The following is a 25,984-nucleotide window of genomic DNA, read 5'->3' as shown; positions in this document are numbered from 1 at the left end:
TGTCTCTTTGTATGTGATTTAATTAGTCTAATCAACCCTTGAGCGAACAATTCTAATTTGGAGTGAAGGTAGCAAACACTACACTGTTAGAGTAAAGGCATCATTCAGCAGAGTAGACTGTGCCCTGTGTTTGTTGGTTTGTTGGTCGTATTGTGGCGTACTGCGATGTTTGGTTTTGACCCGTGTGGCGGTTGGATGTGGTGAGCTCCCCTCAAAACTATGGTTTATTTTGCATGCTGACATTGCAATTGATGGAACCACTTATATATCGTGCTACAGGAATGATAAATTCTTCAAAATTAGACCATACCTTATCAATAAAAAGAATGAAATCTAAAATCTGAAAAAATATTGAAATCAGAAGAACAACCTTTATTATAACAAAATGCACAGTGATTACAATAGCATCTAGGCAGTAAGACTAAACAGTTTGATAACATACAAATGGATTAGATTGTTGGAATGGAAGTCGGGGAGGAAATGATCAGAGTTGAATTGTGTGATAATCTGTTGCCTCATGATCCTTATACAAGATTCACAGTATTTCTTTCATGAAATAATTCATGCATTGCATTAGTAATTTAGCCAATTGAACCACAGCATTACGGTTAGACATAATTACACTGTTGTGCAAAAGGATTTCATAACCCCATGCAACATTGAAAATAACATCTGAACCCAGTCCAAACCCTGCAGCCACAACAGATCAATAGGCCTACAGACAAATGACTAGAGGCCCCTATACAAAATATTATTTTGATGTATCTTAGAAAGGTACTACGTTAGGTAGGTATCTTTCTGTAATTAAGGACCCATTGTTTAAACAATTATCAAATAGTACAGAGAATTTCGATGGCCTGTGTGCTTTTTGAGGACTGAAAAGCTTAGGTGTACCAACCATGACTAGGAAGGGAGAGGTTTAGCGATTTTTATGTTATTGTAATCATCATCAACAGACACATTTTCATCGCCCTTACTATTTTCACTATTATGTCTTCTATAGCACCACATCATTAGTATGTGATACTTTATAGTTTTGGTATGAATGCAAATGAGAAATTGTGTTCATAAAAGTGCAAATAGGAAGTAATGTTTACTCCCAGGGAGAAAAGTTTTAAAAGTGAAGAAATTGAAAAGTTGCTATGCAACATCTGATGTTGCTCTGTGAAGCTGTTTTTTGTAAGCATACGTGTGTTTGTGTGTGTGTGTGTGTGTGTGTGTGTGTGTGTGAGTGTGACTCCTCTATCTGGGCTCCATCAAGGCTTTCAGTGTTGCCTCACTGTTAACGCTGCCATAACAAGATAACCGGGGGCCTCCTTGACTCCAGCATCCCGCAGGGTTTTCTGTTGACATTTTTTATTTTTATTTTTTTAAAGTTTGAAGCAAAATAAATCCTCCTTCACCATGAAGTATGGAGGGGGAAAGTTTAGAGAAGTTATGAATGGAATATCTCAGTTTTTCCTGTAGATGCGTGTAAACCTATAGTGTTATATTGTGAATGTGCCAGTTGAAAATGTTTCTTTCACACAAATGTGAAGGAGAAGGGCTAATGTTTGTTTTTGGTTAACAAAATCAGCTTTTGTTTTCATGCACGCTGACATGATGAATTCCCAAAATATTAGTATTGAATATACGTCATGGGAGGAATGATTTCTCATAGCTCAGATTTAGCCTCTAAATATTGTAAAGGACCTTTCTATTGACTACAAGTCACCCAGAAATATCACATTGTCTCATTTTTAAAGGCTCATTGCACTCACTGGATTTGAAGACCCATGCATAATATGAGCCAAGAACGTGGGCATTCATAGTCTGATTTGTATGACACAGAGATTTTTAGCTTTCTCCCATGCATTTTATTTTTACCCTTCTTTTCTCTTCTATTGCTCGGTGGGCCCTAAATCCCTTTTGCAGTAATGGGGGCTTTTGTTGCATTTCACAGTTCATCACTCATAGAAAATTATGGTCTGGGGGAACCACCCCCCCCCACACACACACACATGCTTGTATGTGAGGCTCTGAGACCCTGAGAATAAATGGGCATACAGTTGTGGGCTGCTGGAAACATGTGAGGACTTTTAATTGCTCTTTCAACCTCTGTGGTGGATTTCCCCTCAGAGCTCCCTCGCTTTGACAGCAATTGTCCCAACCCTTCTAATGACAATTACAGCGGATGAGTGGGAGCGTTGTGAATGGAGCGATCCCAGTGGTCCCAGCCCTCATTTTTGTCCATGGTGGGAGTTCAGATGCTCCCACAGCCGTAGCAGACGCTCTCCCTCCTCTACTCAGCATTTTAAAGCAGCAGGGCCACTCGTTATCAGCACAATAAATATATTTTTTGGAGTGACTGGTGTATTAGGCGTAGGTGCATGTGTGTGTGTTTGTGTGTGTGTGCTTGTGTGTATGTGTGTGTGTTATGCTTCTGTCTGTTTCTATTTGTGTGTGTATCTACATCTACGCCACATGCTTTCATGAGTGCTGAACCTGCAGCTCACACCTTACCGTTTTAGATGACTGTTCACATCTATTTTTGGATGTTACCTACAGTACCTGCCGCTCTAACGTGATATGCTATGATGTGGGAAAGAAAGGAGGATGTTCAGAATAACAACATGTGGGTCGAGCCCAACTGCGATACAACCATTGAACAAATATTATGATAGTGAGTACATTTTCATCACCTGGCAACAAAGTCACACATAGGCCACATGCTTTGTAGGCCTATATCAAATCCATGCGATCCTGATTTGATGTTTTGGAACATTGTCTTAACTGTAACAGGACACAGCCTTTCAGAATGAAGCGTAAGAGAATGTGTTTTTTTGGATGTGATAACATCAATAGTGTGCAAACAGAGGTAAAGAGAAAGGCAAAATGGGGTCAAGCTCATACTATTTGTTGTTGTTGGCTTCAAGCATTCATTTAACTCTTATGAGTAAAAGGAAATATTTCAAGGGGAAACAACTTTTGCTGCAGTTTTTATTTTCTCACTATCTGTCCTCTCCTCTCCGCTGGCCTTTATGCCCATTCTATCCTCCTCCTTGTTTGAGTGAAATGCGAGGCTGTTCTTCACCCTGACAGGCTTCGAGAAAAGACTACTGGATTACCCTGAGTGACAGCTCCCAAACCAAAAGATCTGTTGTGTCTGGCCCACACCGAGCACAGGGCAAACTCTGAATCAATAGCCACGCTATCAGTGATGGAAATTGAATCCTGAAACTGAACTCTGAATACCCCCGTTATGAAGTGCTTAAGAGCATTTCTCTGATGCTCATCTAAGGTACTTTTTTTCATACAGCCACGACTAAGAGAGAGTTGCTTTGGACTTGCACATTTTTCGTAGAATCAAATATAGAACTCATGCAGACGGAAGGCCAAGGATTTAACTGTCTTCAAAGCACAGAGTCAGCAGTCTTTAAAGTGATAGTACGTTCACTGAGAACATTTTCCTTTTCCTTTGCGCTCATTTCGATCTGACACTGAGAAGTAACTTGACACTTGCTGCCATGTATACTTTTGGATGACTAATCACTCATAGTCGCACACAGGCCGGAGGACCAGTTCAAAAAGACAGCTGACGACAAAACAAGTAAAACATGAAGTGACATTTTTTTTGACAGAAACTATATCCAACCCATACAGGGGTCTGTGTTAAAAACATTAGAGAAGTTATTTTTAGCCATTTGAACTTTTGCAAGAGCAGTAAAATGGCTCCCCTGTGCACTGTACTACACATTTGTGAGCTAGCATCTGCCCAGCGCAGGGAAACGGAGCCGTCTTCCAGGAAAATGTGCTTGCTTAATTAAAGTAGGGGAATAACCAGTGCAGCTATTTACACCTAATTCTGACATAAATCTGCAGTTATTGCACTGGCGAGACTGTCCTCTTCCCAATTTAGGAAGGACCCAAGAGCTTTTCCTTAATAAGCATTCCTCCTGATTAAGCCAATGCAGGAGTTACAGTCTCGTTCTATAGCAGAGAGAAAAAAAGGACAAGAGAAGGTGAATGTAACCGGAGGGGAGGTATAGCAAAGTGCCGTCATGGATATTGAGATGGTTAGCATTTTATTAGCCCGAGTCAGGACAGAAAGAGTAATTGGTGGATTGGGCATAGACTTGCAGTGTCTGCAGGACTTTTGTCTAAGGAAGCTGGACACTTGGCATTTCAACCTCTCCATCTCCCAAGCCATCCACTCAGGCAATACTGACTGCCTCAGTCCATTGCTCTCCTAATTAATTGTCGTTTCTGCGACTGCTAGAACAGTTTCAGTCTTTTTTTTTTCAGGAAGCCTTACTGTCTGGAATGAGATGACTTGTGCATCATCAAACATCTCCCACAACATCGCCAGGCACTTGTCAAGAGAAGTGCCATGTGACAAGCGTGCAAACAGTAATCTGTTCATTATGTTTGCAAGGACAGCTAGCCGATGAGAAGCTCCGTGTGGGAATGCATTTTACATCAACCTCCGTCTGCACTTAAGAGGCACTAAATGAAATGATTTAGTAAGAGGTGCCAGACATCAGCTTTTACTCTGGGGCACGCATTGTTGTCGCGTTGAAAGCTCTCTTTCAACAACATTCAGCATGGCTTCAGAATATTCCCCCGCCCTTAACAAGAGGGCCATTTGATATGAGTCTACTTCCCTGTTCTCGCCTGTGTCCCCTTGGATCTCATCAATGGCTTTATTCTACTCATATTATCAGCTGTCTTATTGTCTTACCATCTGACTTTTGCCATGACAAGGGGTATTTGACAATTGAATTTAGACACATTAATCCTGCAAGAGCGTTGTAATTCAGTCATGTTGAATAACCACCGAAGTCAGGCATGTAGCAGTACTGCTTCAATCAACAAATACAGGCTAGGAAAAAGGAATTGTGCAATTTGGCTGTCAGTAATCCTGCACTCATTTTCAATTTTGTTCAACAACGACTGGGCAATTTGTTTTAGTCCCACTTGAATAAAATATTTCCTGCTAATAAACCTAATTAGCTCCCCTAATGCACTCCCCTCCTCCTCTAAATACTCCCTCTGGTGTGCAGTAGAGGTTGGAACCCGTTCAGCCCTGCCACTACCTCTGTGCAGCACACAGTCTGACTGACGGCAAGACTCTTAGCCACTTCCCAGGGTGAAAACCTCTTGGGGGGTTTTACTTAACACGATAACACAAGAACATTTAGATCAGATGACAAAACTAAGAGGAATCAATCCTATCCATTTATTTTTATTATTACCGAGCAAAACCTGTCCAGAGATCCGGATTCATTGCTACTAATTCTTTTGAACTTGCAGAAGTGCTTTTGGGGAATAGTTCACAAGAACCAACATGTATGTGTGTTGTTGTTGTTGTTGTTGTTGTTGTTGGTGTGTGTGTGTGTGTGTGTGTGTGTGTGTGTGTGTGTGAGACTCTGCCTTTCTGTGTATTCGGGTGCCATGTGGCACTGAGCAACTGAGCTTTGCTCTGCCAAGAGATAAGAACACAGGGTAAGCCACTCGCTGCGCCAGCGTACTGGATTTCACCTTTGAATTGTCTGTCTTGGATTTTGTATGGCTGCTCTATTTCTAAAGTGACAATTCTTGAAGATTGTCATCTCGACTTTACATGCGGTACATGCTCAATGTGATAACCTCTTTAAAAAAAGATTATCAATGGTGCAGCACTTGAGAGGGATGAAAAACCAGCTTAATCCTGCAGGGGCTGGAAACTGTAAGGTTGTTAAAGCATTGTTCATGGAGGACAATTTCACACATAAGCACGTAATAGGCCTGTGTAAATGTTTTGATTATGTAAGTACTTTCATCTTAAGCAATGTATATGATTATAGTACAAGAATTTGTGATTCTGCAAGGGATTCTGTTTAATCTACTGTGTTATTGCCAATCAGTGCACGGTAAAATAAAAGGGAGACTGGCTCCTGAAGTGAAGGTGTTAGACTGTTGTGCTGACTGGACGTATGTGTCGCAGAAGATTCCTGCCAGTGAAATGTTGGCTGCAGTCAGCAAACAGGTCTGCAACAAGAGGGCATTGCGTGCTGGGACGTGTAGGCGGAGGCTGGCATATGGCTGACGGTGCTCACAGGATTTTTGCCTCACCAGTACTTACCCTTGTTAGGCTGCCGTTTCTTTCCCCTCTTGTTCCAAGTGAGCAGAAAACGAGATGATTCAATCAAATGGTGGTAATTCAGTGTGTTTTATGTCAGACAAAGGAGTCAGGGACCACACTGTTTAATGCCAGTGGTTTCCCAGCTTGGTTGAAACCGCATATTGATTTGAACTGAATATTAATGTAATAAGAGTGGCTGGTTAAAACAATAGGTGTTTTGATGAATGTATCTGTACTGAAGGGAGTAGCCTTATTGCAGAGAAAGGAATGGTTGACTAAGAAAATTGCATTTATTTATTTTATTGCTAACTTGTCTGATTTTAAGTTGTCTCTGCTTTTGCATCATTAAGGCATAATACTGTTTGGGTCCAAAGCGGCCGAAATCGTGTTGTCTTGACAACATGCAAATTAAGCATCAGATAACTAATTGGAAAATCCAACTATCCTGTTAGACCTTGTTTTCTTTCACATTCAACTGCCTCAACTGTCTGACCTCGGTGAACCAGTATCTGTGGTTGACGAATCACGTTGCGAGACCACAAACTAATAGGGTTCCCAAACCTTGGTTCTGATTGCATTAACTCCCTCACACCAGCCTTATTAAACTCTTGATTATGCTTTTACATTTCTAAATCCAAATCCTTTTTAACGATTAACAACAACTAATTTGAAAAGTGTTGTGTTGTGTTTTTTGGGGAACTCGGGCATTTGGGAGTTTAGGGTGGGTTTGTGAAAGTTTACCTTCCTGTTTGTAGCACAAATATCTTTTTTTAGAAACAAGATTCACCCTACTCTTTTCCTAATATCCATGTTGCCCATGCACATTAATGTGTCAATGTGCGCTTGCACTGTTTTCAGCTACTGTAGGCTGAACCAGTATTTATTGTTTACCTTTTTGTTCTATAATTCTATAATTGTTTGTAGAGTAGATATTTCTACCGGTGATGTTTTAAATTATATTTTGTGAATATTCAGCAGAGACACTTTTACATAAAAGTCTGCTAAATAAACACTATATAAGTTTGAGTGACAGCTACTAAGCTACATCCCCCCTCTTTGCAAACGTTGTCTTTTCAAATCCCTGCTGGACACCGCCTGGCTGCCTCCAGCATAACAATTCAAATCCCACCTGATAATACCTCTTGTCACACTGACAGCTGTCTTCAAGTCAGTTGTGTACACTGTTTAGATTGCTTTTCAAATTAGCAAATTGATATTGTCACAATGGTCTTTGTTTTTCCTCTCTTGAAGAATGGGAAAATACGCCCTCAGGGAACACAACCAGGCATTTGTTCATGTTGCTGAGAATTGAGAGGCAGTTTGATTTGTTATTTGCTGCAGTTTGCTGCCTTAGGTATTGAAATTCAGAATGCTTCAGTTTGGATTTGTCTGCCAGGTACCCATTGTACTCATTGCATGTGTTGTACATAGAACAAACTACCTCTGAATTAAAGCTCTCAATGTTATTCTGAATCACAACCCAGTGAGTTGTGCTGGGCATGTCCAGAGCATGCCGTTCTCAGAGACAAAGTTGTATTGCTGCTTTGAAGATAACTTCATGAAATGTCCTAATCTGGAACCTGATTTCAAGCTGAGCATAAAGAGTTTCATTTATACAAGCTCTGATTTGAAGCTTTTACTTTTATCAAAACTCAATAAAGTAATTAATAAGTAAAATAAATAATAAATAATATTAATAAAAAGAGTAAGTATTAGGTAAAATTCAGGACCTATTGTCAACATAGGAACAGGGTTTCAATCAGTCACTGTTCAGCATCAAAATACTCTCAGGACCAAATCGTACTTGAGCTGCATACACAATTGAAAAACAATCATTATGTAGCGTTACACCAGCTTTTGCCGATGATTTACGCTCATTGTCTACCGTAAAACACAGATTACGTGGAGCCTGTGGGGTACTTATCTAATGTTTTGAAAGCAACAAACAATAATATCTAACTGGCTGACAGAGCTGGAGGGCTGAGGCGTGCCGGGCCATAATCACCCACCTCTCCGATACCCCCAAACCAAGGCATGCAGTATTTGATTTGTAATTGCAGCCATGCCCTGTGACTGTGGCTGTTAATGTGCACAACATTGTGAGTCAAAGGGCTAACTGGATGTACCATAAGTCACCTTGTCTGGCGACAGTACACACAACTCACACACATATTTCTAAATAAAAGCTGCCGTGCACATTCCACAGAAGAATCATCAGAAGAAACATTATGAGCAGAATTACACAACCATGAAGCTCCCCACTCAGTCAGCGTCTTATACTTTCCCAGCTTTGATATCTTTATTTTCTAAATCTCCCCTTCACTGTTTTGCACAGTATGACAATGTACCTTTACAAACATATACAAAATATGAACATATACATTTAGACTTAAAACGGCTGTACAGTGTCGTGCGAAAGTTTGTGAACACCTTGAGCCTTTTGGAATTTTATTTATGTTAACCATTATTAATAAATTTTTTTCAATACCAGTATTTTTTATATGAAATAACAGATGTTTGTTTATCAATTCAACATTTTTCTTTTCCAGAAATCAATTGTTAAAATAGATAAAACAAATTATTTGACAAATGTTGTATGTGCAAAAGTTTGTGAACCCTAAGCTGCATTGCTTAAATCGAGCAAGGTAAACACAATCAGGTGGGCCAAATTGATTGATGAAATAGACCAATGTAATGAGAGATCTTTAGGGAAGAAATTGGGCGCCACTAGATAAAACACGGATAAAACGGTCAGTTTAGGCCCACCAAACTGAACCCATACAGGTCAGACATGCTAAAAGGGAAAAACATCTCAGAAGATCTCAGGAATAGAGTTGTGATGCTGCACATTTGTCTGGGGACAGCTATAAATTAATTCAAAAAAAGTTTGAGCTCCATCGGTCCACCGTGAGGCAAATCATCTACAAATGGAGAGCTTTAAGAGTGACTGAACATCTGCCTAGAAGTGGACTTCCTTCAAAAATATCTTCAAGCGCCACAAGAAAAGTATTTTTTTAGTTAAAAGCCAACCCACACATTACATCTAGTGATTTGCAGACCTCTCTTGCAACATCTGGGACAGATGTGCATGGTTCCACAATAAGAAGAAAACTCAGTCAACATGGCTTTCAAGGGAGGGTTGCTGAAGAAGCCTCTGCTCTCAAAAAAGAACAAAACTGCTTGTCACAGCTTTGCCAGAGAGCACCTGGAGATACCTGAAGTCTTATTCTGTGGACAGATTAGTCCAAAATTGATCTGTTTGGTCATAACCAAAACCGCCATGTTTGGGCAAAAACGCAACTCTGCCTACCACCGACAGAACCTTCTCCCAAGTGAAGAATGGTGATGGCAAATGGTCTGCAAATCTCCAGATGTAATGTGTGGGTTGGCTTTTACCTGAAAAATCCCTTTTCTTGAAGATATTTTTAAAGGAAGTCCACTTCTAGGCAGATGTTAAGTCACTCTTAAATCTCTCCATTTGTAGATGATTTGCCTCACGGTGGGCCGATGGAGCTCAAACTTTTTTATACGAATGTATAGCTGTCCCCAGACAAATGTGCAACATCAAAACTCTATTCCTGAGATCCTCTGAGATTGTTTCCCCTTTGAGCATGTCTGACCTGTATGGGTTCAGTTTGGTGAGCCTAAACTGACCTGGTTTTATCTTTGTTTTATCTAGTGGCGCCCAATTTCTTCCCTAAAGATCTCTCACTACATTGGTCTATTTCATCAATCAGTTTGGCCCACCTGATTGTGTTTACCTTGCTCGATTTAAGCAATGCAGCTTAGGGTTCACAAACTTTTGCACATACAACATTTGTCAAATAATTTGTTTTATCTATTTTAACAATTGATTTCTGGAAAAGAAAAATGTTGAATTGATAAACAAACATCTGTTATTTCATATAAAAAATACTGGTATTGAATTTTTTTATTAATAATGGTTTAAATAAATAAAATTCCAAAAGGCTCAAGGGGTTCACAAACTTTCGCACGACACTGTATATGGGCATAGTTAAGCTACAAAGGCTAGTGGTTAGGGACCAGGGCGGCGCAACACTTTCCCTTCCCTGTTATTCCTGTAGGTGTTCAGACCAGAATTGTTCCAGTGCAACTACAATGGTTTATAAAGCTGTATGCTGATGATATAAGACGTTTCAAATACTTGCCTCTGCTCAGAGTTGACTTCTCCTCATTCTTTTCAAAAGGCTTACTTTGCTCAAGGTGACTACCACCTTTGTGATTGTGTTCAAGTGTCACATACAAAGTGCAGAACATACAGTCGCTGTCTACAAGTCTTCAAGGTATTGGCACTACATTGAAGTTGTACAGAGAATATACACAGCTTTTTTACAGTAGACTTTTAATTCTCTCACGTGAAAGAACACTTTGACACATGGCTGCACTTGAAGCCATTCCAGTTCCTCTGCAGAAATCAGGCCCCGAGGTCATTGAAAATTCAAGAAATCTTCACATAATAAATACTTCACCAAAATACTCTTAGAAGTCCATACTGTGGCACTTACAGTTTGGCAGTAGAACCAGTGAACCTGTCACTTAAATGTCCAATTATGTTACATTTCAACAGGACACCAAAGCTTGTTTTCAGGGATTTAATAATATTTAGGAGGTTTATTAATTCAGGTAGACTGGCTGTCACATTCCCATTAAGAAGTTAAAACTGTGAGTATATACGTTTGGCAAAGCTGTTGAGTATCGCTGCCAACCAACTCTCTCCAAGGGTTTCAGTCTAGAAGTGCAGGCAGGCACACACACACACTAACACACATTCACAGTGTGGAGCCAGTGATGCAAAGCTGCGTTTACTGTGTTTGTCTGTGATAGTAGCCCTGTGTGTTGAGGCATCATTTTATTTATTTTTTTACAACTCAACCTTTTTTGTGAATTGTCAATGATTGTCCAAGCAATTCATTATTAATAGCTAAAACACAAGAATGATTCAATAATCAACATATATAGTCCTATTTATCTGATGAACAGTTTAAACTGCTGTTAGTTTCCTTGTTCCAACCAACAGTTAACATATGTGTTTTTGTATTAACAATGTAATCATGGCAATGAAAGTCCCTTATTAATAACCAAGTATTATTATTCCCAACTCTATCTAAACCCAACCAAGTCAGGTTTCCATTTGTGCCAAATAACATTTGTGTGTGTGTGTGTGTGTGTGTGTGTGTGTGTGTGTGTGTGTGTGTGTTTTATCTGATTATGAGGGTGTAAATTCGGATTAACTTGTATATTACTTAACCTCCCATGCACAAGATCAATTTCAGATTTCCTTGTTTGCTCATCAGAACATCATTTAATCCTACAACTGAAGCTTTGAACATTGTCTTGACCAAAGTCTGTATTACAAGTGATCTGCATACTCACACTAAAGCAAATCTAGACATACACACACACTCCCCAACACGGATGTTTTTCAATTCAGGACAGTGGTCTGATAATTACACAGAGATTAGATCTATAAGGAAGGCTGAAATACAGCCAGCCCTCATTTCTGCCGATACTGTTGAGTCAGAGGAAAGGAGGACGTCTGATACTTTGCAGTGATATGGATTCACTTTATTTTTTCCACCACTGCTTCAGTGCCACTTTATTTACGTTGAAATAAAATGCCAGTTTGAGTGGTATTGACATCGCCAACCCCTGTTGCATCATAAAAGGCTTCTGTTATTTGCTTTCATTTCCCAATAATGTGTCTGGTTTGTGGACAGTGTTGTAGCATTTTACTCCAAACAGAGAGGCCTGTTATCAAAAAGTGAACTGTGTTTACATTTTGTGTGCATCATTTGAACACAGAGAATATTTCCCTTGAGCATCCCTCACTTGCCTTTTTCCGTCCCCGTTGCTCGCCAGCACTTATCCGCTAGTAAGTTTTGCCCTCACCAGTATAAAAACTAGGCCAGCTGAGCAGGGTAGGCAGGGAGCAGTTTGCCAGTGTCGTTGAAATGAGAGATAAATGCTGAAGACAAACAGGCGCTGGCGAGGCAGAGCGTAGTCGCTGATTTTTTAGGTTTCATCCGAGAGCTGTCGAGGCATTTCGCTTCCTGCCATGTTCGGCTAGGTGACAGAGCATTTGTAGCACCTCCACCCATGGCTGTCACAACTTTGCCATGTCAGATGAAATCAACTTTTTCCAGAGAAAAATAAGTACAAGGAAAGGAAGAGGTTGCAGAGGGTTAGACATGTACAGGAGTAAGGGAGAGATCTTTTTTCTGCTCATAGAGTAGGGGGACGTCTTTGGGGCTGTTAACACAGGCGCTGCACCGTAGTTTCACTATGTATTTTTATTTTTGTCAGTCACAGGCAACAATGTCTAGTCTGGGTCGGTAGAGAATAGCTGAAAAGGAATCCAAGGTTGAGAATAAACAGAAAAACGCCATTGAGTGGTGAAACAGTGATCCTGGACAGAGCGCCAGATTAAACAACCTTGTTATTTATACTGTATACTGCTGTAACAACCAGCAGACCAGCATTGTGAATAGTACATGCTTGAAAACAATTGGAAAGAAAAGTTATCACACGTATGGATACGCACGTATGACTTCATAAGATAAACATTAACAATCCTCAACTGTTCTACATCCATCTGCACATAGAGACTTATTGACTTACAAGTGCTGCAAGGTTTATCCTATGCAAAGTTTATGTTTTAATTAATGTTTTTTCTCTGTCTCTTTTTTTCATACAATTCAGTCAGACAAACTTTATTTAATAGAAATCCTCCAATTGAGGATTTACATTCATCTTAGCCCAGTCAATTTAAACACTAACTTTTAGATCTTACTCGTTCTCCTTCAATTTTGTATTTCCAACTGCACCATTAATAGCTACACACCTTTCTTGAGACTCAGCTTATGGTTATGCTTATGGTTGAAATTTATTATTTCTATGCCTTCTGGCATTACCCTGAATACAGATAAAACACTTTTTTTGCTAAACATATATTTACAGTTTACATATAAAAGATACCACACAAGAGTACAGGAAATACTTCATCCTACCTTTTTTTTTTACTATTATCTCCTCACAAAACACAGACACCTGCTGCTGCTTACCACAGACAGAACCCCCTGACAGAGCACTCTGCTCTGTTTTTCATGCTTAGAATGTGGACATTAAATATTAACATTTATGTAAAATCTCACTGTCCTGTGTTTTGACATCTTTACTGTAATATGAGTGTAAATCAAGAAGTTCTCCTGAATCCAGTCTGGATTCCAGATCCTGTATAAACAAGGAATTTTATAGGCCACCACAGAAAAGGCGCGCACAAACGCACACACACACACACACACACACACACACACACACACACACACACACACACACACACACACACAGACGCACACAACGCTGTGTGGTCTCATTAGTTTGAATCTCTGGGTTTAATTCATCACTAACAGAGTGCTTAATTTGACTATAATTTCAGCAGAGTGGAGTTGATTAGTGTAGTATTTCCCTCTGGCCCTGTTAACATTTTTTCTTTCCTTTTCTGTATTTTCTTTCTTTCCTTCAACCCCCACACCCTCACTTCACTCTCATCTTTTATAATGGCGCCTCATCAATAGCTCAGAGACAATCAGCTGGCGGAGCACCCTTGACTCCCTTTTTAGAGGATTGTGATTACGATGGCAGCGGATGCTTGAAGTTATTGTCGTGGAATCAAGTGGATCCACTTGTGTTTCATTGCTGCTGGCTGTGCGCTATCAGAGTCTCCCTTTAGTTTTTTTTATTGTCTAGATTGCTGCCATTTTTAGCCCGACAGGTGATGAAGGGGGAGACGAGTCTTCAGAGAATCGATGTGATCAAGTGTATCCCTCTTGCTTTGGTGCACTGTTTCCGGTGCTATTGAAGAGTTCCTTTAACTGTGTTCAATGATATATGATGATGGAGAATTACACATTTGAGAATGTGATGTATTATTCAGAGGATTGTGTTCATGTCTGCCTTTGTATTGGCTGTTGTAGTGACTGTTCAAAAGTGTTTCCTATAGCTTTTTATCTGTCATGTCACACTGATGCCACTATTTGTTTTTTAATCCCTTGGCAAAAGTGGTGACTGCAAGGGAACACAATTATTTTCTGTGGTTACAATAGCTGATACTCGTGGGTTATTACACTTTTATGTACAATCAGAGAAAAATGTGATGTCCAAAAAATTTAATCTTGGCCAAGTAAGCTAAAGAGTTCCATTCATTGTGAATGTACTGAGCTGCCAAGGATCATAGGAATAGTGCTAGGTTGATGTGTCTATGTGTGTGTATTTTCATTCCTAATATTTCTTAAAGGTTCTGTGTGACTTGGCTTCACACACACACAAATGAATGTGTGTGTGTGTGTGTGTGTGTGTGTGTGTGTGCCCCCTTTCCCTGTCAGTGTGTTTGAATGTCGTGATCCTCGGAGCTCAGAGAGAGGAGAAGGCCCGAGCTCTCTTTCCCAGGAGTCATCTGCCAATCACTATCTCAGATTTAGCGGTAAGAAAAGAAATCGAGGGAGGGAAAGGAGACAGAGAAAGAAGAATATAGTGTGGGGGGGGGGGCAGCCTCCCTGTAGAATGACTAAATAGACCTTCAGTGATCTGACAGAGAGGCCTGGAGCTGAATCCCAACAACGCTCTGCACAGTTAAATATCCACACTGTGAAGGCCCTGCCAGCTTTACCACAATATTGATTTGAATCATCTCCTAAAAGCTCACACTTTAAAGGATAAATAAAGTAAGAGACCCTAAAGACCTGAGTAAAGGAAAATGATATCGCATGAATCCGGAAGTTGGCCGATGGATTGGATTTTTTCCTTTTGACATCTCCAACACCCTCGCCTCGCCCCAACCTCATCCGGCAGAGCCTTTTGAGATAATTAGAAGGTGCTAAATTTACCCCTGCTCTGGCCACTGCTGACCGAGTCACAGAAGCGCTCATTAAAAGGGAATAGATTCTGCATGTGCTCACGACGGTCTGTAGAGCCACTAATGAGGGTTGAAGCATGATAACGGGGGCTTGATTGAAAAAAGCATCGCTCAGAGTGAAATGTGATGGCACTTAAATGATCGTGAGAGCTAGCGAGGCAAAGATAGTGCGACAGACACCACGCTATGTTGCTTATTCTTCGATGGCAGCCTGCTAGATGAGAAGACAGTTCTCCTGATAGCAATCATTCATTCATCGCTGCTTTTTTTTCCAGGGTTAATGACTGAAAAGTGTATCTGTTTCTCATTGCGTAAATGGGGAACCTTAAAAAACGGTGGCATCCGTCCAAAACATAACACTGTATCTCTCCACTGGTCTGAAGGTCGGAGCCATTTGCAGGGAAATATTAAAGTAAAACACTCAATAGGCCTGATTTTTCTTACACTCCCTAAGCCCACACCTCGAAACAAGGTCCTTACATTCTATTTTTCTCATCAGGAACCTAGATTCCGAGCAAAGGGCCTTTACCTGAAGTTCCAAAACCTGCTTATACACAGTGTGTACACAGGTGGTGTTTCAGCACAGTACTGAGTGTTGGTAGGCACTGGAAAAACAAAGCCCACTCATTCTAGTTAAGTGCCGAAAACTGAAAAAATTATTAAATCTTAAAAATACATCTTTTGTTTTGTTTTTTATGTGTGTGGAGTCCAGAGATATGTGAGGCTGTACTGTTAAGATTCGCCCAATGACGATGATAACCTGCTGATGTCTAGCAGTTAACATATTTACCATGGGATCTACTTGTACTTAGTATGCCATGCTATTTGCATTAGAACTAAAATCCAAGTGCAGCTACGGCGGATAGGAATGTTATTAGAATTGCAGGTATTTCATCATGAATCCAAAAAGAGAGCTGATGATGGATCTAAAGTAAAAATGAAAAAAAAAACTTTTCATCACCAAACAATTTATCCTGAGGGAGATGTGTGTGTGCACCAAAATTCATGACAATCAATACTTGTCGTAACATTTCACTCAAATCCACACATTTTAGCCTTATTCCTCTGCCTGAAGGAAAGTCAGAGAATGGGAAAAAATAATCCGCATCCATCCTCTCCACAGCATGGGTATCTATACCACATTCCATATCAATCCTTTTGTGGAGATATTTCAGTCTGGACCAAATTTATGGACCGACCGACAGATGTTGACACCAGTAGAGCCATGTTGCTATGCTGACTTAAAACTACTAGGCTACTCAGTAAAGAAAAGGCTTTTGGGTAATTATGTTAACATAGAGCAATTACTGTTAACTGCCTATTCTTATTCTTAACAATGCCTAATGACTAAATCAAAAATGTGACTTTCTAATGATAAGGCATGGTAGGTCCCACCCTTTGCCATGCCAACAATAATTGACTTCAGTGGCCCTTGTCATAGCTCAGATATTCCTTTGGGCTTTTCTCCTTTCCCTATTGGCATCAGGACAGAAAATGCCTTCCGCACTAATTTGTAAGGTAGCTGTATTGTTGCAGGCAGGTTGGGTTTGTATCCATAAGGGAAGAAGCCGGGGGAGCTCCCTGCGCTGGGGTTAGCCTCTTAGCATGGTCAAGGTGACAGTGATCCATGTATCTCTGGGGGGCTGCTATACAGGATATGTAGCATTATAATACCATTAAAAATATACCCTTTGGATGGAGAGATGGTGAGATGGGGGATGGAGGCGCTAGTGAGAGTGTGATGTAGCCCCTGCTTCCGCATGTCGACTCCTGAGGGATTTCTCAGCTGAAAGATAAAGGGGGGTGGTGTGTGTGTGTGTGTGTGTGTGTGTGTGTGTGTGTGGGGGGGTGATCATGGCCATGGGAAAATCATTTTTTCAAGACTTTATGAAGAGTGAAAAATTCCAAAGTCCTCTTGTTATCTGACAGGACAGTTTGATTGAGAGATGTAGCATTGCAGCAGCAAGCAGATCGATGTATGCCCTGGAGTATTGGCCAACTGTGGAAATGTCATACTAATAAAAGATGAATGGCACTTCAAAATGATAGAAAATAACAGTCATCCATTTCTGATTTAATTTGATTCGGAGCAGCAATGCAGACTAAAATATATTGTTATTGAAACTACAAAGGAACAAATGAGCTGTATAGACTCATTAGCTGAGAAGTTAGGCTGTTACTGTATGAGTTCCAATTTTTTACTCCTAATGTAGCCTATAACCCACTTACAGAAACCACTAACTTTCAGTTTAAGTTTACTAGTAAATGAATAATGCTAAATATGAATAAATGATTAGGATTGGTTTTGAAATGGTAGGCTACATACTTCTCTCTCTTTCCATCGTAATGTACCGCCACTACCATTGGGTATTCTTTCATTATTCGTCACAGGTGATAATTCATTATTTTTAGTTATGAATCTGCTGTGTTGAGACACAATTGTCTAAATCAGTGAGATACTTACCTGGGTGATACTTCTGCATATGCCAGGGAGTGAAAGGAGTATAGCACTGCTTGACTAATTTGAGAAAAATCACTTTTTTCTTTTTCTCTTTTTTCTTTTTTTACATGTCAAGTTTGAGTATGCATTAAAAGCAGTTAGCAAGTCAGAAGGAAGATCTTAACAGTAAGCTAGTTGATACGAATGATGCCGTTGTACTCAAGTTTAGACTATGTCACTGATTCATGCAGCACAAAGTACTATGTCAATCTACTGTGCTCTACCATTTACCTGTCAAGTTAACTGCCTGTGTTAAAGATTCACTTAAAAGCCATAAACAATCCTTGGCTTTAATGGCTCTTGATTGGTTTACTTGCTTTGCTTTCACAAATACCATTTCTTAAGCAGGGGATTCCAGATCATATTCCAGTGGCTCCCAGTGAGGCTTGCACTACCATATAAAAGATAATGGAATATAAAATAGTTTTTATATCCTCTAAATGTGCAGGGGCTACGTGCTGAAGACTCTCCCCACCATTGTTTCAAGGCTCATGAATCTTCTAAATCGCCCGCCACAGATAGCAGTGAACGCAACACACAGACATTTTTACACAACGTCACGCCTCATAACTTCCCCTCCGCGGACTGGACTGCCCCTGTCCTGTGATGCTTATGCTGGCTGAACGGTGCGACTCGTTGCTTTGGATCACTATTGGATTTCCCCCATCTGTTGGACACTAGGAGCGGTCCATCTACGGTTGATTTAACCCAGCTAAGAGTTGGTGGAGCACCAATACTCTTTGTATAAAAGTCACGGTGAGACTCATTTTATGGGTTTACCTTGAACTTGCTCAGGCATTTTTTTCTAAATGTATACACTATTGTTATTTTTAGACAACAGCCCAGAACCCCACAAATTGAATTAACAAAGGTAGAAGAAAAAAATAAACAAAAGTTGCAACTGTTCTTATCAGTTAATTTAGAACTAATATATTAATGTAACAGATGAGGATGGTGTATACATCAATCAATCAATCAATCAATCAATACATTTTGTAAAGAATTGTGTATAACATAATGTGTGTGTACAGTTTTAATCCTAATCCATAAACCAGGGTTTAATGAACTAAATAGTTTAGCTCATTATTATAAATAAAAAGCTTCATTAAAATATAATAAAATATGTGCTAAAGTGTGAGGCCCATTTGGCAAGCCGAACCTTGTGTGAGTCTGTGTGTGTGTGTGTGTGTGTGTGAGAGAGAGATTGTGTGTGTGTGTGTGTGTGTGTGTGTGTGTGTGTGTGTGTGTGAGAGAGATTTTGGGTCCCCCATCTTCTTGTTGACCATGGTCCAGGCCAGTCGACCTCTGGCCGACCCTGAGCCATTTGAAAATATGATTGTAATCCTAGTGAGGATTTGGCCTGGGTGTCTATTACCACTGTAATCTGTCACACTGTCATCCAATATTCATTCCACGTCCAGGTTAAGCCCCTCTTTCTGTCTGCACCACCCATCAGCATTGGAGAGAGAGAGAGAGAGAGAGAGAGAGAGAGAGAGAGAGTGACAGAGGGAATCCAGTAAAGGTGTTGGCGTGACTGGGAAGTGAGAGAGAGAGAGAGAGAGAGAGAGGGTTTGAAATTGAGAGAGCACAGCTTCAATCAAGCCCCTGGGTCGGGGATGAAGAAATCTATTGTGGAACACAAGGTCTCATTAATGCAGCAGGGATAGCTTTAACCCCCTCCACCTTACACAGTTGCAGCACACACACACCTTGCTGAGGAAAGACAGGTAGAAATGTGGGAGAGAAATGGATAGAGATAAAAGAGAATGTGTGTATTTCTTGGGACGGTGGGAGTGAGACTGTGAGACCGTGATGTGACAAACTGGTACACGGTTGTGATAGAATATATGTAACTTTTTTTTTTAAGATAACTTTTTTTGCATTTTCAAGCTTTATTTGATAGTACAGAGTTGAAATGGGGAGACAGAGAGAGAGGGGGGATGACACGCAGTAAAGGTCCACGGGTCGGATTCGAACCCGCGACCACTGCAACAAGGCCTGAGCCAATATGGTCCGCGCTCTATCCACTACACCACCGGAGCGCCCCAGGTAATATGTAACTTGGCAGAAATGATACGACTTATTTGTGAATTTATGACAATTATCTTTTACTTTATTGATTGCATTATCTCCTTTAAAAAAATATTGTTGTAACATCCAAATGCAGCCTGTGGTATTTCATCTTCATCAGCAATATAGATTACTCTCCTAATAGATAATAGCATCTTTAAAGACGTGTGAAACTCGGAAATTGTTTTGATTGTTTTTCATTTCTTATAAAATGTGGAGTCCTTCCTACCAAACCTGCCAAGGCTGGTGCATTATGTAGCAAATAGCTGCTCTCATTAGGAGTTCCTGTGCTCTGGTATTGATATAATGTCTCTCTCCGGTGCTGACACAATGACAGCAAAGACAGGATTGCATGTGTGTGATTATGTGTACTGTATGTGTGTTGGTTATATATGGATGTTGGTCAACGCATTGTAGCACAGTGTGAGCCAAATTTCATCTGCGTAAACAACACATATCACCTATCGCCCATGCAGAAGGAACAGTATTAGTGGCTGAGCAGTCATCCTTTATATATTTTGGCTTTCAGACATCAGACTCGGTTCAAAGCAGTGTGCAGTGAAATAAATCGTTCTAACACATTCTCCTAACAATTGCCCGAGCTTGAGGCTGAAACGATTTACAATTGACATTATATGGAAACATGACTAAATCAATGTCATAAACTGTACAATTTGGGACTGGTGGTGCACTTACAATGATGGAAACGGCATGTCTAATTTCAAATAATTATACTGTAAAATATCTATAGAGTGAAATCTGGTTTAACTTTAATGTTAAACTAATCACAGATGCAGATTTTAATACAGTTAGAAATTGTCAAACTGGGCCATTACTGATGCTAGGCACCTTGACGACCTGCATCTCAAGGTTTTCATGTCAAAGACAAGATCCAATCTCATTTAGATTGATTTATTTCTCTCGTTTGCACACTGATCACCTCTGGAATGAAGTACAATATGTGCGAGTAAGAAGGACAAAAAGAAGGCGAGGGAAAGGTTGGAAAGAGAAAGAGATGGAGGGCAGATTCAATTTGCTATCTGGGTTACAAGTGCAAGACATCTGTCACACAAACGGATATGTTTGATTGGTGGGAGCCCATCCATCTCGATGGCTTGTCAGCAGTTAGTAAATTTATATTCCCCCAAGTCCCATCCTCCATCAGCGGTTATGGTGTGGCCGGGCCATGGCTGTCAGCCACCACGGTCATATCTTATTCTAAAACCAGACACGCTCAAAACCTTGGGTTACTACTAACTCTGTAGTTATTATTACACAAATATATCCCTGTTTGGCAGGGCTGCTGTTGTTCTTTTGTTGTTGTTTTGTTTATGGGTATTAAAGGTTAAAACATAGAAGTTGAAACACCTCTCGTCGTCTATATATAGAGCCAAAATGAGGGAGCGGATGGGAAAGTGTGCATGGGGGGGATCAATGCAGCAGGATATGTTGGCCAGGAATGTGCAATACTTACTCACATATTCAGTAATAAATCATAAGAATGTGAGAATTTGCATAAAAGTAAGAGACATTTTTTCAGTGGATAAAGTTCATAGGTCTGTTCCTATTTCATTGTAATGGATAACTAAAGAAAGTAGTTCAATTTAAGGTTTATAATTCTTCAAGAAGATTTGTCCATTAAAATGAAGCAGCTATGGAGATACACTCTCAAAATGTAAACTGCTACAAACAAGCGATATGAAATATAAGTGCTTCTGGCAAATTGTCTAAAAGTGTTGATATGGGAAAAAAGCTTCCCTGTCCTACACGCTACAAATGGCTGCGATTGGACTGGAATTAGCCTCATTTATTATCCTCTAAAATTGCTGTTTTGTTGATTTTTATTCCTCTAGTCGGTTGGTAAAATTAGCCTGAACTGTTTGACAATAATGGGGGAAATGTCAAAGGAATATAGAGTAGCTTCCTGATGATTTGTGTAATCCACCCACCACGACACACACACACACACAAACACACACACACACACACACACACACACACACACACACACACACACACACACACACACACACACACACACATACACACACACACACCCTTGCTCCCTCACGCTATCTAACTGCATCACAATGCTAATAATCGGATTAAGCCTTTGTGTTTTGGGTGGGTCGACAGCATCTCTATTAGTGCCAATTTGGCGTGACTTATCCGCTCCAGCAACCTCAGCGCTGGCTTTGTAATGTGCGATGGCTGTCCCCCATCCTGGCCACTTATCATCACACCGGGATTAATAGAAACATCTTTTGTAATTACCAAATTTCTGCAGCGGCCGGTTCTGTCAATTATTTTAATGCGTGCCAAACCATTAATCGGCTAACGGAGCCCTTAGTAGTGCCCTACAGTAAAACACAGAAACCCTGCCATCAATTTTCATGAAGCCATATACTCAGCACTTTATCTCCTTCCCCTTCTCCGGGATGACCAGTGAGGTTATTGATCTTCATAAAGCCAGTATTTTTGTCGATAGGCCACAAGCGGAGGAGACAGTAATGAAAGGTTTTTAACCTGTGTGTTCAACGACTGGCCAAGGTTGTCAGGTGCTACACACAGCAGATTTCCAACCGCTCGGCCACAGGGATCGATACGGATACATCTCTGTCTGATTACAAAGATGTGACCGTATGGATGGCACTTTGTGTGTGTGTGTGTGTGTGTGCGCCTCGGGGTGTTGCTATAATAGCTGATCACTGGACCGACTGAGCTCAGATATAATACCGTGACTGGCGTTAACACACTAAATGTTTGCTTCCTCTCCAAGCCAAAGGAAGAGGCTGCAACTGAGGTATTTGCAACATCTAGTTTGTATCAAACTCATACAGATATACTACAGGTTGATGGTGGCATAAATGCTTCTCCTATTTAGAGGGGAAAAAACACAGTACATGTACATAAGCTCTGTACTTCAATGAAGTGTAAGTACCTCAAAATTGCACTTGAGTAATACCAGTTACAGCCTCTTTATACTTCGTTATTTCCCGAATATATTATATTTACAACTCGTTGTAAAACTAGAATATTGTGTTGTGCATTTTGAGTCATATAAGGACACAGTCTTAAAGAGAAAATGCTTGTGGGTGGGGATAGGTCTACTGTTGTTCAATTAGAATAATACAGTAGGAATACAGTATAATTAACAATAATTATTAGGGGCGAAAAGAGAAACATGTACTTCTCTCTCTCCTAATACACCTGTTCTCCAAGCAAAGCTCTCCTCCTACCATTGACTACCAGCTTTAAGTCTCCCTCGATAAATGCACATTTCCAATGAGCCAAAGCTACACAGTCGAGCGCCATGCATGCCAAGTGTGTTTTTAGAGACTGTCCACGCCCCCCTAAGCAGGCATAACTGTCATATATGACTTATTACACATTTGTCAGTGGATACACGGTGTGCCAGATGCTACAGTTAATGGCACACCTAACCTGCCACCATGAAACGGTACACTTAAGCCCAAGTGGAATTTTCCCACTGCCTTCTTTCTATCCCAATATCCTCCTTGCCACTGCTGTCCAGTGCTGGGAGAAGCCTGTAGGGGATGGTCAAGACAGGATATTTAATGGGTACCCCCCCCCCCCCCTCCCTCCCTCCAACAGTCAGAAGGCCTGACTGAGCCCTGTTTCTTTGTCCTCTTGCCTCGGAGGACAGGGGAAAAAACTAGTGAAGCTTATTAGCCGAATGGAGCTGTTTCTCCCCGTAACTTAGTCGATCTCTGCCTCACCGCTTCATTAGACGGTCTCAGGCCTGCTCCTCTTTCTGTGTCCTCACTTCCACACACACACACACACACACACACACACACAGACACACAAACACACACACACACACACACACACACACACACACACACACACACACACACACACACACAGGGCCACCTCTCCCACCTAATCAAGTAGTGGATTATCTTGTCCTGATAAATTGGAGCTTGTAGCACTTGAAAGGTCCTTCTTGGTGGAGTGCCTCCTCCCCGTGACAGCTAGATGGAGCCCCCAGGGAGCAAGGACAGAACACCGCCTGGTAATGATTTGTGGTAAATCAGACAAATGTTTTTTTGGAGAGATCCTCTCTCAAGCAAGGGATGCAATGAATTTAAAGTTTGCAATGAAACCGAAAACTACAAGTCAAATTTAAACATAAGGGGGGAAGAATAGAAATCTGTATGTCCTCTATTGAAGAATCTATGGTGAAAATGATTAAATCATCCAGAAAATGTGGTGAAGTTTGAATGTACTCAGTAGTGTTAGTTAATCAACATGGAGGAACAAAGGGGGTTAAGAGCAACCCAGAGATACTTGCAGACCAATGAGCCGACTGGAAAAATAGCACTTAAAGAGTCTCCCAACGCTTTAAAATGTATTAAATCAATTTAAAAATAGAATTTGTGTTCCTCCAGGCCCTTTCGCACATAGCGCACACTACTCTTGTGATTCCGACATTAGAGAGCAAAGGAAAACAGGCTAAATGTTAAAAGTTTACAGATGTTTTGCCAGACTCTTGAAAGATGAATGTACAACACGACAATATGTGGCTTTAAATATTCATATGACTGCACACTACATCATACTAGAGTCTTCACAACACACTCATTGTGATTCATTGTTTGTTAATGTGAAACTTAGAGCTTGACACATTCCTAAATAACCCTCCTAAAGCATGATGATATATGAGTGATGCAAAAACCATGCTTACATTGAGGTCTCTTCATAATCTACTCTGAAAATGGCCTACTTTGTTCTTGTCATTCATCGGCAAGACTAACATATTTTGTTTTCTCCACTCTCTCTCTCTCTCTCTCTCTCTCTCTGTAGGAAAACCCCTACATGTGTAATAACGAATGTGACGCCACCACAGAGGAACTTGCCCACCCTCCGGAGCTCATGTTCGACATCGAGGGCCGTAACCCCACAACCTTCTGGCAGTCCACATCTTGGAAGAAGTACCCGAAGGCCCTCCTGGTCAACATCACGCTATCTTGGAACAAGACCATTGAGCTGACCGACGACATCGTGCTCACCTTTGAATCAGGCCGGCCCGAGCAGATGGTCCTAGAGAAGTCGCTGGATTATGGACGTACCTGGCAGCCCTACCAATTCTACGCCACTGACTGCCTGGATGCCTTCACCATGGAACCCAAGACGGTGCAGGATCTGACTCAGCATACCCTGCTGGACATCATCTGCACTGAGGACTACTCGCGAGGTTACGTGTGGAAGTATGATAAGACAGTGCGCTTTGAGATCAAGGACCGGTTTGCGCTGTTCGCCGGGCCCCGGCTCCACAACATGGCCTCGCTTTATGGACAACTGGACACTACCAAGAACCTGAGGGACTTCTTTACCATTACAGACCTGAGAATCCGCCTGCTCCGGCCCGCTACTGGAGCTACCATGGTAGACGAGAACAACCTGTCCAGATACTTCTATGCCATCTCTGACATCAAAGTCCAGGGCAGGTAAGACCTGCATCCTTCTGTACACATGCCATGTAGCCAACTCTAGATTGGATTACCAATTGGGCCCCGGACCCCTAGGGACCACAAAAACAGTCCCAGGTGTGTCAACTGGTTTTGTAATTTTATCAATTATTACTTTTTGCACCAATAAAATTAGGCAAGATCAATAGTATTGATAAATAAGTTTCCCTGGGGTGCCCTATCAGGTTAATCGAGCTACGCGTTGACGTATTCCCCACTGTTACACATTTAGGACTGAGAATGTAAAAAACACTCTATAGGCTGATACCTCAGTGTCTTTCTTGTGGTTGTATTGCAGCGACAGTACAGCTACCCAATAGTGAAGAAAAATGTGTTTACCGTTACCATTCTTTCCAATTAGGCCGTGGATCCATATTGATGTGCAGCGTCCACCAGTTGTCAGCATGTCTTAATTAACCAGGCTGCTTATGGCCTGCTGAAGCACTCTATTTTGGATACCGAATTCACTCAGCTGTCTATTAGCCCGTGGAAGACAGTAAAAGCAGCATTTCAGCTGTTGGGTCACTGCATATTGTAATTAGAGTTTGATTTATCCACAGAGGGTCATATAACATGAAAACAAGACACCATTATACCTTTTACGGAAAGGCAGGCAACAGCTTCTCCCACTTCTTGATGCTAATACAAGAGTCACTGGGGCATATACTTAAGTGGATCTGTTTTACACTGTGTGCTTTTTCAATTTAACAGATGTGAATATGCTTGTAGGGGTAAAAAGGAGGAAGATTTAATTACTCTTGTTTTGCTTTACACACATGAGAAGCTTGCAGTGGCTGAACATCACAACAGTTCATAGTGTAGGAGTCATACTGCCAGACTGTTGTTGTCATTATCATGTCGCACTATGACGTCAATTACATACA

The 25,984-nt window shown here is 40.9% G+C and overlaps 1 protein-coding gene across 1 annotated transcript in view; it reads left to right on the top strand.

Annotated features, from left to right (window-relative positions):
* Nucleotides 1-25,984, top strand: part of ntng1a (netrin g1a) — a gene marked incomplete at both ends in the record, with an annotated part of 78,682 nt that overhangs the window by 6,210 nt on the left and 46,488 nt on the right. The window contains one exon of the mRNA XM_080050184.1: nt 24,436-25,079. Within this exon, the coding sequence (XP_079906310.1) occupies nt 24,436-25,079 (644 nt within the window). The remainder of the gene's footprint in view (nt 1-24,435; nt 25,080-25,984) is intronic.

This window comes from Ammodytes marinus (genome assembly GCF_949987685.1).
Source record: "Ammodytes marinus genome assembly, chromosome: 21".
Taxonomy (NCBI): domain Eukaryota; kingdom Metazoa; phylum Chordata; class Actinopteri; order Uranoscopiformes; family Ammodytidae; genus Ammodytes; species Ammodytes marinus.
This window is presented reverse-complemented; position numbering and strand designations above follow the sequence as displayed.